Genomic DNA, 12,594 nt, shown 5'->3' on the forward strand with positions numbered 1-12,594 from the left:
TCAATTAAAATTAAACTAAACATAATCTAAATTAAATTTCTAAAATTTAATTTTGAAACTGAAATTGATTTATTAATTTATTAAATAATTAATTAAACAAAATTAATTAATAAATAATCATATTTTAATATCAATATATTAAATTAATAAAATACCTAATTCAAACATGAATCCCTATTCATGTAATCGATATTTAAATCAATACTTAAATACATTAAACACTTCAAATACATTTAATTTCAATAAATTTAAACGTTAATTACATCAAATATAATTATCCAAACCCTAATTTAAATTTGAACATTTCAAAGTTGCTCAATGTTCTAATATAAGGTTTAATCCTTTTACGAGCTAGTAGAGGGACCTACAAATCATGAGCTCCAACAATTTGAGATTAATTGGCTAAACTCTTTAAACCAAATTAATCACTATTCGTTAACTACCAAGATACACCACTATAGCTCAATAGCTGCACTCTCTTCACTGTAGATATATTTTTGTTCATTTAGATTTAACCATAATCAGTAAGTCGATCCTTCACATGTTGTTCATATTTATAACTAGGTAAAAATTACCATTTTACCCCTATAATACATTTTACTTCTTAAGTCTCCACTGATCCTCTATTGAACAATTGGTTTATGGTCCAACCAATAAATCAAATCCCTCTTTGTCACGAGAGAGCGGGGCCCCTTTATTCAAGACCAGGAGTCAGTATTTAAGAGAACAATGTATCTACTGACCTTAAGACGGGTAGGAGAGAATTTCATCTTGCAGGACTATGTCCCCAGCTATCTATCCGATCTTACCCCTAAAATGGGAGGCTTATTGAGCGGTGTTGTTGAACCACTCCCACATATGCAGATTAAAGGATAATCCTGAATAAACAGGAGTTCACAGTTAGCTCAGGATTAAGATCGATTAAGTCATCAATTTGAAGTAGTCAGTTTTAACAGTAAATGGTTATTATAAAGAAAAGTGACTATTTCGTGGTCCGGTCTTATGCAAACGTTTTATACATAGGATGCCTCCACTTGCATGTCTCCATATAAACGACTTTGGGATTACATCGTTTGTATTAATATACAAAATGGGTCGTATCCATAGTGTCCTTAGGATAAGGTACCCAACCTCATTCATATATTTATAGACCTTTTTGATGGGAAAACCATTGAAGGTTTACGCACCAAAATGCAGGGATCGTTCCAATTTTTGTTTTTCACAGAAAATAAGAATTATAGAATTAAAAGAAAGAAAGATTATGCATTCTAAATAAAACTTACAGCATGTTTTTCTATAAGAAAGGGAAAGAGAAAACTCACCTTTGAAGAACCCTTTCTTTAAGAATTCCCTTGAACAAAGTCACAAACGAATCTCTTTCTCCAAAAGGGACACTAACCAAACGGAACCTCTTGTATTCTCCTTAGGGATTGAGAATGATAGGAGGTGTGGGCTCTGCCTTAGGGTTTTGGAAGAGAGAAGAAGATGGAGAGGAGGAGAGGGAGGAAAAGAACTTTTTCTTCTTTGTACTTTTCTGTGCAGAGTGAATCCAGAGAATCTGCAAAGTTAGATCCACCAAATGTGGAAGAAAACAATCACCCTTTCACTGCACGATTGTTATGAGAGAAAAGATAGGGGAGGGACTCCCTTTTAATTAATAATATTAATATTAATTTAATAAAACTAAATTAATAATAATTATTATCATATATATAATAACAACCTTATTATATATATAAACTATATGTTATATCCCATATAACACACAAACTATAGTTTTATATTGTATCAAATACAATAAAACCTATAATTTTAATTTCTCTCAATAATACATGTCATTTAATATAAAATCACATTTGTATTAAATTCAACTATATGAATCTAATTCATATAACTAATATTTGAATCATATACAAATATTTAATTCCTCTCAACTTATTCATGGTATTTAATATAAATCATATTTATATTAAATTTAATTACATAAATCTAATTCATATAATTAGTATTTGAATCATATTCAAATTTCTTTCATATTACCTTATATTATAATGTATCAAATACATTATATTAATTATATCACATATATAATTAATTTAATTGATTATATCATATATAATTAATTCTCTCAATTAAATTGATCAGTTTAAATTAATCCAAAAATAATTCTATTAAATCCTTGTTGTGCTACAAATGGGACCTTATGAACCTGTAGATTGAAGCTCCACCAGTACTTGGATAATTAATTAAGTTTTTTAATTAAATTACCCAACATCTGTTAACTGTCAGTCATTCCACTAAAGACTGACAGTTGCACTCTTTGCACTACAGATAAATTTTTGTGTCAATTGGATACAACCAATCAATAGTATGCTGACCCTTCACAAATTACTCGAAAGTACAGCTGGCTCAAAATTACTGTTTTGCCCCTGTAGTTACATCAAACTCCTTAAGTACCACTGATTCCTTTAGTGAACAATAAGTCATAGTCCAACTATGACCTAATCCCTTTCGGGCCAGAAGAGGGTGTAGCCCCGAAATCAGCTTTTAAAGGAGAAATTTATCTACTTACCCCTGCATCAGGGAAGGAGTGAATTTCGTCTCGTGTAGCTGTGTTCTCAGCTCCCCAGTCAGACCAATCCCCAAAATGGTAGGCTTATTGAGTTGGCAATCTGGCTACTCTTACCCATACAAATCAAAGGACCGCCTTCATGAGTAGTTCATGAGCAGGAGTTCACAACTCACTCAGGATTCATGTCATGTCACCTATGATCATTATGGTGAAATGTAAGTCTCAATTATTAACGGTGTTATATAATGAGACTAATCATTTCTTGGTCCGTTCTTATACAAACTCTTTGTATAGGACACCTCTGCTCACATGTCTCTACATGAATGATCAGGATTAAATCATTTGTAGTACTTTACAACACTTGTAACACCTACAAAGTGGGCCATATCCGTAGTGTCACCAGGATAAGGTACTCAACCTTATCCATCTACTACAGACCGTTTAGGTTATTATTTAAACAAGATCCACTTGTATGTCTCTACATACTTGTTTAAATTACATAAAATAAACTAGGATATTAGTTTATTGGACTGAGTATATGCTTATAAAATAACATTTATTTTATTAACAACAATATGTTTATACAAAGTTTACAAACTACGAGATTACAAAGAGATTTAGGACACCAATCCCAACAATCTTTTACTTGTCCTAAAGCTTAGGGAGCCTAATGTACAATACACATAAAGTACAAAGATACAATAAACTAAGTCATACGCTATACCCCAATAACTCTTTTTGACTATATACTAAACTTGATTCTCTTTTATGTCTATACATAAAGTTTAAATATTCATATTATAGCCATGAGTTCATTTATTGGATTTATGAATGAATGCAATTCAATAACACATTTATTGAATGAAGTCTCAATAATACATTTATTGTGAATAAAATATGTTTAATGTTTACAAATAGCGAGTTTTAGAACATTCCCAACACTTGATACACTCGATGCACTATTGATATATACTTGATACACTATTTATATACACTTGATACACTACTGATATACACTTGATACATTGTTATAGACACTTGATGTAGATACACAGTTGAAAATGACTAGTTATTTAAGTGTTTTAAAAAAAAGCATACAAATGATTTTTTTTTTTAAAAAAATATTTTTTCTCTGGTTATTCCAAACATGACCAAATTGTCAAAATGAGTACACTAAATTGAGTGTTACTGAGCTTTAGGTTGAATCTCCTCGGCCTATCATACATTTATACTTAAAAATGAAAAAAACGACATCATTTAAAAAGGAAAAAAAAATATAGCAAATACAAAAATTAAAGTGAGTAGTAATTCATATTGCTACAAACAAAAAATACAAAAAGTATACAGATCAAAGAAAAAAAATACACAACTGATATACTTTAAATATGGTATATTAGTTGACTGATATACCAAAAAACGTGGGTTGATTAAAAAGAATAAATTGAAATACAGAATAAATGAAAAGTTAAATTAAGCATGTTGCTATATATACAATTTTTCATATGTTAAAGGCACACCCCCTAAATATACATTTTGGATTTGCCACCTACTTCAAATTCTCTTTGAAAATCCCCTTTAAAAAATATTATTGTAGTTAAACTAAGAACCCATTTGGAATGACTTAGAGAAAAAAATGTTCATCGAAGGGGTCGTCGAAAGTGGCGATTAGAGTTGGCCAACGACGACCACTAAAAGTGGTGTATGGAAGTTGGTCGACGAATAACTTCCTAAATTAAATTAGAAAAGAAATAGTAACCCATGAGTGTGGGAAAAGGGTGTAGAAAGCCAAGACTTCCCAAATCATTGTCTCAAACAAAGTTTGGGCTCAAGATGCCTAACTCATCTAATCTCAACCCTTAAAACAAACATTTTCTTATGGGTGAGAGTGGTGTTTTTAGGCTTAATTTTTAAAAATTAAAAACTAAATTTTTATTAAATGAGATTTTTTTTTTTTTTTTTGAGATTTTTGAAGAATATTCTTTTTATGAATAACTTTTCACCGTTTAACAATCTTCTTCTCTAATGGTGGCCTTCTTCTCTTGCAATTTCAATCCCTTTGCAACATTTGGCTCCATCAAAGAACAACTCACTATTCAACAAGATAACAGTATCTCAAGCAAACAAGTTACTGTTAGAATTTGGAACATCCTCTTTCATAATGGCAACACAGTCATTTCGAATCACAAAATAGCAACAGGATCTAGGAGTGGTCATTCAAATCGTAAAAACCGAATCGAATCGAACTGAAACTCATTGAAACCAAAAAATGTGGTTCGATCCGGTTTGAAGAAATTTTGAAACCGAATTAATTCAGTTCGGTTCGGTTTCACTTTTGAAAACCCAATTTGAAACCGAACCGAACCGTTTTTGACTAATATATATATATTTATATATATATACTTTTTAAAAAAGAGTAAAACCGAACCGCTTTTAATTTAAAGAACAAAACCGAATTTAAAACCGAACCGAACCAAACCGTTTTTAATTAAAAAAATATATAACATAGATTTTTTAAAAATGCCAAAACCGAATTTGAAACCGAATCGAACCGTTTTTAACTAATATACGTATTTTTAAAAAAGAGTAAAACCGAATTTAAAACCGAACCGCTTTCAATTTAAAGAACAAAACTGAATTTAAAACCGAACCGAGCCGAACCGAACCGTTTTTAATTAAAAAAATATAACATAAATTTTTTAAAAATGCCAAACCGAATTGGAAACCTGCGATTCGGTTCGATTCGGTTTCACATTTTAAAAAATTCGGTTCGGTTCAGTTTGACCACCAAACCGAACCATTTCCACCCCTAACTGGATCAAATATTGAGCTCAAAATCTAGCACATAAAATTTTGGAACTATAATTAGGGATTTAAAGTATGAGACTAAAATTAAACCAATCTAAAAATTAGAAGGACCAAAATAAAATTTTAACATATAATATGGTGATGGTGATGCTGATGATTAGGGGTGGAAACAGTTTGATTCTGTTTGATTTGGTGGTCAAACTGAACCGAACCAAATTCTTTAAAATGTGAAACCGAACCGAACCACATATTCTTTTTTAATTCGGTTTTGCCAAACCCGAACCGAACCAAACTGCATATTCTTTTTTAATGCGGTTCGGTTTGGTTTCAAATTCGATTTTGGCATTCTTAAAAAATCCATGTTATATTATTTTTTAATTTAAAAACGGTTCGGTTTGGTTCGGTTTTGTTCTTTAAATTAAAAGCGGTTCGGTTTTAAATTCGATTTTACTACTCTTTTTTTAAATAAATAAATAAATATATATTAGTTAAAAATGGTTCGATTCGGTTTCAAATTCGGTTTTCGAAAGTGAAATCGAACCAAATTGAATTAATTTGGTTTCAAAATTTCTTCAAACCAGATCGAACCGCATTTTTTGATTTCACTGAATTTTTTATTCGATTTAATTTAATTTTTAGAAACGATTCAATTTTTACAGTTTGAATGACCACTACATAGGGGATGATTTTGAAAGAAAAAACACTGTAGTGTGTCACTTGGGAGAGGCATGGACTCGGTCACGGACTGACCACGTGACCAAAACAAAAATTAGGGCAAAATCATGTGCTCCCTATAAATTAATCAAGTGGCCCAATGTGAAACTTCAGAAGCCGCAACTTCCATGGTTACGGTTCTTTTGACGCGACTTCCATCTTCCCCTTCTAATCTAATGCCATCTTTATTCCGCCTGAACGCTCTTTGTTCTTGTGAGTTTCTTCTCATTTTCCATACATTTTGATAATTTTTGTTTCGTTTCCTGTGATTTACTTGTGAATTTTCCATCGCAACATTCTTTACACGAATCAGTGGATGATGATGAAGCAAATACTATTAATCCAACACTTGATCTGAGATAATGTATTCATTATCTGTTGATGTTACGTCTAGCTTCTGAATCTACTTTCCTCTTTCAATCCATTTCTGTTTTTTTCTTTTTTAAAGAAATATTCATTGTTTTCCATTTTCTTCCTAGTTTTCTGATGGTAAACGCACAAGTCTTGACCTATTCTTATTATTTTACATAATTTTCTCTCTTGTTTTGTGGTCAGATTTGTTTTTAACACTTTGGTTGTCTTTCGATACTTCCAATGTCAAATATAGTTCTTATAACTTTTATTTTGTTGAGGAATGTTGAAATGTTTTCATGTTTTGAGTAAATGTGTTTTCACTGGAGTATCGTTTTTTTTTGGTAAAACAAATGACTTTTTGTTCCCCTTTAGGATCATTAGGTTTTTAGTAAGATTTCAATTGCATAATAATGTTAACAATGCAAGTATTTGATATTTGACTTTAACTTTAAGTGGCTTTGCATCCTCTCTTGTTGTGCGCTTGGTTTATAGGAAGGAAAACACAAGTAATTCAAGAAAATATAGTTGTATTTCATCTTCTTAGATCTGTTTTTGGTAGCCAATGTGTGCATTACTTTTTTCTGAGTTTGGAGGGTCAAATCCCAAAGAAGAAACACATTTTTTTGCTATTGAGGAATAAATAACTTAGAGTCCCGTTGGGTAATCTTTTGGTTTTTTACTATTGTTTTTGATAACTATACTACTTACCTCTTTATATTTCATTCCTTGTTATATACTTTTTACCAATGTTTTTAAAATTAATCTTTAAAAAGTTGATTTTGTTTTTGGAATCTGACTATAAATTTAATTACCGTATTTAAGAAGGATGCTAATCAAAGTAATTCATCATGAGACACTTAATTTTTTAAAAGAAAAATAATGAAATGATTACTAAATGAGATTGATAAATGATTTGATATGCTAAAGAATAATTAATCGTATCCAAGGCAAGTCATGTCCGTCAGTGGATCCGCAAGATTTGAATGTTAACGAAAATCATTGATTTGAAGGAAATGGACAACCGAGTCTTTAAACCGATGTTTTGGACCTCACTTGACAAATGGCACCCATATATTATGGAAACAATTAACAATTTACTCGATGTGCCTACGTTGAAGATTGTAACAAGTAGGCAAACAAGTCTTTACTGCTTGCCTCTCCCGCAAATGTTGGATTTTGAGACACAGCGGCCTTGTATGATCACCGCCATTCTTTACTGGGAGTACTGACTGTGTTTAACAAAGTGTTAAATCCCCTCATCCTTGATAGGGGATTATCTGAAAGAATGATGCATAGTCAATAGGAAAACATATTGGGAATTTTATATTTATTTATTCTTTTTTTCCCCTCCTTTTTGGAGAAAAGTTCAATTGTTCCACTGTACTTGGGTGAAGTGGTGTGGCAGATGCATTTGATTACTTGAACTTGGGAATTTTGGTGTTTAGTAGGAGAGCTTTTTATCTGTTACGGCTAGGTTGTATTAGTTGGTATTTTGGATGGTTTTATTGGTTGGTCTAGGGCAATTTTCATATTTGGCTTTGCAGAGCTATTAATTGCAAATGGCTATTGAAGTGTAAAGTTTGAAGTAGATTGAACTTTTTTTTAATCAGACAATTTTGGTACTAATTTATAGGATTCTGAGCTTTTGATGAACGTTTATCAGTTGGATTCACATTGTTATCATTAGTTGCTACCTGAGTTAAGTTTATTCTGAAGCTTGATTAGTTGGTCTGTATTTTATCAGACAATATGGATGTTGATAAGTTATATCTCGATCTCCTGGCACTGAGGGAATTATACATCCTTCTCTTGAAGAGTTGTTTGGGAGATGCAAATTCCGAACTTGTAAGCTTCTGACAGATTACTCTTCTTGTTCTTATTCTCGTTGCATTTTTACTTTATTGAACAATCGGTACTTATTCTTAACTTGTATCACGAGAATTAGAGTTGTTCAATCATTATAATAGTTCTCTAATTGTACTGAACTTTGAAGATAAAGTTGTTACTGGCTGCCTTGTGATTTGTATATGGATTTAGTTTACCATAAGACTATTTGAGTGAGCTTTTTACTTGAATATTTGACTATTGTAGTTTGGCTTTATTGTCAAAGCAGCTGGATGAAAGGGCTCAGATTCTGTTGAAGCATCTGCTTGATGATGCTACTGCAGGAGTTCTGGAGTTTCTCTCAAATGTTTGTATTCCAAAATAACCACCACTGCACTCAATTTATCTAGATTTTGTTTGATAATCATTTCGTTTTTTATTTTTGATTTTTGAAAATTCAGTATTTCCTTCTAATTTTTTTACAATGGTGTCCATATCTTTCTCAAGTACATGAAATGGTTTTTAATTTTTTTTTTAGTTTTCAAAATTTGACTTGGTTTTTTAAAACATTTGTAAAAGAAAATAGATATTAAAGCAAGAAATTTAGAAGTAGAAGCTAAGTTTAATTTTCAAAAAAATCGAAAACTAAATTTCTGTTTGTTAATCATTTGGTCTTTGATTTTTAAAAATTAGTCTATGAACACTTATTCTACCTCTAAATTGGTTGCTTTGTTGGGTATTTTTTATCCATTAGGAATGAGTATGATAGATTGGAAAATAGATCCAACCAACCAAAACTGACCGAAAGGAAGGTTGTCGATTGGAGAAGAGGAGGGGTTTGGTTGGTGTCGGTTTGGGAAAAATCCAAACCGATAATTTTTAAAAAAGTTTTAAAGAACAAAATCAAGCAAAATCGACTTTGCACTCCTCAACAATCGAGGATGGTCTGAACATTTATTAAACTGATTATAATAGTTGGTTTGGTGGCAGTTTAATAGGAAAACTGACTCTGATCGATAACTATACACCCCTATCCATGTTTTAAAAAACTAAGTCAAAATTTGAAAACTTTTTAAAAAGTAGTTTTAAAAAGGTTTTTGTTTTTGAAATTCGACTAAGAATTTAACTCTTGTATTTAAGGAAAGTTCAAATCATCGTGATAATAAGAGAAAATAGACTTAATTTTTTAAGATTAAAAACAAAAAAACAAAATGGTTACGAATAAGTATCTTGGAAAGTTTAGTTTGCATTTCATGGATGTCTAGTAACATATATTCTCTTTCGAGTTTGTACAGGACTTGGCAACAAACTCTAACATTTTCGACAATTTTCTACACAAAGACGACAAACAGGTAAAGCCACTGGCCGATAAAGTTCCTGAATGGATGAAACATAATCAAACTAGAAGAAAGATGGGAAATCCAGAGATTAGGGATAGAGCTTCAGCTTCAAATGTTGCCATTAATAACTTATCACATAGCATCAGTTCAGCACTCAGAAGAATTGAACTCCACATTTTGTCCCTGCAACATTGCACTAGTCAAAGAAGGAAAACAAGATGCCATTGGCAGTCTGTTCTCCAATGGAATGAGTCATTAAACCAACAGAATGTTCACCCAAGGACAGGTCCGTCAACTTTAAGAAGCCGGTTTACTAAGCCGATTAAAGGAAGAGGCCATTTTGTTGGTGAACAGAAGAAAGTTAAGCCGAAAACGGCGAACCATTGTTCCGAGTATGTTCATGGATTTAGAATACCTCTGAGTCAAACCAATGATGAGGCCATGAAACCTCTAACCATTGAAACCCATATAACTAAACAACACAAAGTTGTAAATCCAATGACTTTGATAGATAAATCTGGATATACTTCAGTAGGATCCAAGGCAACCTTCAGGCCTGCTATGAAACTGAATCAAACTAGTAAACAGCAAGCAAAGAGGAACCAAAATTCATATGGTCAAATGGTAATGGGGCCAACTTTGCTAGATCATCATCCCTCCAAAGAAACAAGAAATGAACGAATTAATAGCAAGACCCATCTGGCTGCTACACAGCAAGAATCAGAATTCACAAGCTCGGAATTTCAATCAGCTTCATCTTCTTCTTCAAGTTGGACAACTCAAGAAACAAGCGTAAGTGAAACTGTTGCCAATGACGGCGACAGCAACCCTTCTTCCCCAAGTCACCAAGATGATCCATTGTCAACCGATTCAAAATCAAGTAGCTTGACGAAAACATTCTACATCAAGCAGGGGAAAACAGAGTCGAAGAAAGTACTAGGACGGTTCAAGAGACTCAAAAACAAACTTGGCGTTGTCTTTCACCACCACCATCATCACCACCACCATCACCATAACAGCAATAACTTCATGTGGAAGCAGCAGCTAAGGAAGATCTTCCATAGCAGAGATAACAAAAGATTATTAGTAAGTAAAGAAGATGGAAATGAGAAGGTAAAGAAGAGAGCCATTAGAAATGTGTGTTACAAGAACCAAGTTGGGAAATTTCAGGCACTTGCAGAAGGGCTAAGAAGCCATGTATGGAGATCAAAAGCCATGAAAAGGAAAGGGGTTAAGGGGATGAAATGTGGGAAGAAGGGTGTGAAGAAATTGCATTGGTGGAAAATGTTTCGTAATAGGCGTGGAGTGAGATTGCCCAATAAAGGGCATATGAAAATAGGGTATGTAAATAAAAAAGCAAAGCTTTAGAATACATGGGACAATTTTGTTATGTTTCTCTTTCTACAAAGCCAAGATGGGATTTTTATGCTTCCCTATGGAGCTTGATTCAACATTTTTGTCGAGAAATATTGTGTGTATAGTGGACAAGAATATCAAAGTTTCAAATTTTTTATGGAGATTTCTACAGAAATTAAGAAATTCACAACAATGACTTGAATTAATAAATTAGTCTTTTATCCTTCTAAACAAATTGAAAAATTCTTATGCATCATATGTTGGCCTTTATTTTTTTTTGGAAGGTAGGAAATTGAACCTCAACCTTGATATTATAATTTTATGTAAAGTTGAACCATGATCATGTTGCATCTTTTAGCTGATGGTCAAACTTTAGAACATGTAGAAATATAACATCAATTTGCATACTTATCAATGAGAAGTTATTTGCATCTTTTGGTAGTGTCTATTTATGATATAAATACTTGGTTATAGTTGAATTTGTCATTTCTATCGGACGATTTTCCATGGGAATTTTGCATAAATGGCCTCTTTTTAGGGGTATAAATAAAATTTGGCTCATTGTTTGAAATCAAACGAAATTTGACCTTTTGCTAACGCAAGCATACTGTGAAAAATTATTTTTTCAAGCTCCATCTTCCATCACGTAGATTTGATTTTTTTAGAAAAAAGTTTGCAACGGAGAGCACAAATCGAGAAATGGAAGAAGAGAAAGTGGGGAGGGTCATTTTGGGAGTATCATAATTGAAATGAGTAAGAAGAATCAAAGAAGGATCGAGCAATGAGGAAGAAGAATCATGGTGAATTTGGTAATTTCATAAAAAACGATGTAAACAAAAGGAAAAAAGAAAATCATTGTTTTTAAAATCTAGGTCAAGTTTCATTTGGCTCTCCCATTTTAGACTATCCATAATTTTCTTGCTTGAATATGAATATTACAATTTTCGTGATTTTGCTTGAACAGAGAGATTAGTCCGACTATGAATGAAAGTAAAAGATTGGAAAATTTTGATCTAGAAGGTAAAATCTAATTTGAATAGACTTTAGGTAAAACCTATTCAAAAGAGTTTTAGGTTCTATTTGAATTTGGAGGGAGAAATTTGTGAAAGGGGCTAATAAAAAAAAAAGATCTAGAAGGTAAAGTCTAATTTGAATAGGAAAAAACATATGGAATCAAGCAAAATAGAAACAAAGCTTTAATATTTTTTTTTAATAACTCTAAAGATATACTTAGTCTATGCCCATTTATTCTTAACTTGATTCGTTTAATTTTTCTTTCAAAAAAGTCCTTTGACTCTTACTATTCATTTGCATTTTACTTTTAGACTTATTCATAATATTAAATTTTAGTCGACCGTTCACGTTTCTATAGATTCAATATCAATATGAGAATGAATTGATATTTTTATTATATCTTAGAAAAAGTTTAGAAACACAAAAAAATAAACATCAAATACCACTAATATAAATATAAATATAAATAATAGGCATGTTAATTTTTTTAATAAATATTATTTATCTAATAATTTAAATTTATTTTTTGTAATTTTTTGTTTTTATAACTTTTCATAAATATCCATCGAAATCGAATTTTTATTGATATTTTCATCAAAATTTCGTAAAATTAAG

The 12,594-nt window shown here is 31.5% G+C and overlaps 1 protein-coding gene and 1 non-coding gene across 6 annotated transcripts; both read left to right on the forward strand.

Annotated features, from left to right (window-relative positions):
* The first annotated feature begins 6,191 nt into the window (after nucleotides 1-6,191).
* Nucleotides 6,192-11,148, forward strand: LOC120069439 (protein KOKOPELLI-like). Of its 5 annotated transcripts, none has more exons than XM_039021197.1 (4): nucleotides 6,192-6,304; nucleotides 8,190-8,290; nucleotides 8,537-8,636; nucleotides 9,565-11,148. In XM_039021197.1, exons 2-4 carry the CDS (start codon nucleotides 8,274-8,276, stop codon nucleotides 10,975-10,977), a joined length of 1,530 nt encoding a protein of 509 aa, XP_038877125.1. In that variant the 5' UTR covers nucleotides 6,192-6,304; nucleotides 8,190-8,273; the 3' UTR covers nucleotides 10,978-11,148. The 5 variants fall into 5 exon arrangements, with proteins under 5 accessions (XP_038877125.1, XP_038877124.1, XP_038877121.1 ...); XM_039021196.1 differs by having other exon boundaries at nucleotides 6,194-6,304; nucleotides 8,079-8,290; nucleotides 8,559-8,636; XM_039021193.1 differs by having other exon boundaries at nucleotides 6,198-6,304; nucleotides 8,559-8,636.
* Nucleotides 6,405-6,498, forward strand: LOC120069449. The gene has a single exon (XR_005479534.1). It is a non-coding gene; the product is annotated as a small nucleolar RNA snoR31 (small nucleolar RNA).
* Nucleotides 11,149-12,594: the final 1,446 nt, after the last annotated feature.

Source organism: Benincasa hispida, unplaced genomic scaffold, assembly GCF_009727055.1.
Source record: "Benincasa hispida cultivar B227 unplaced genomic scaffold, ASM972705v1 Contig395, whole genome shotgun sequence".
NCBI lineage: Eukaryota > Viridiplantae > Streptophyta > Magnoliopsida > Cucurbitales > Cucurbitaceae > Benincasa > Benincasa hispida.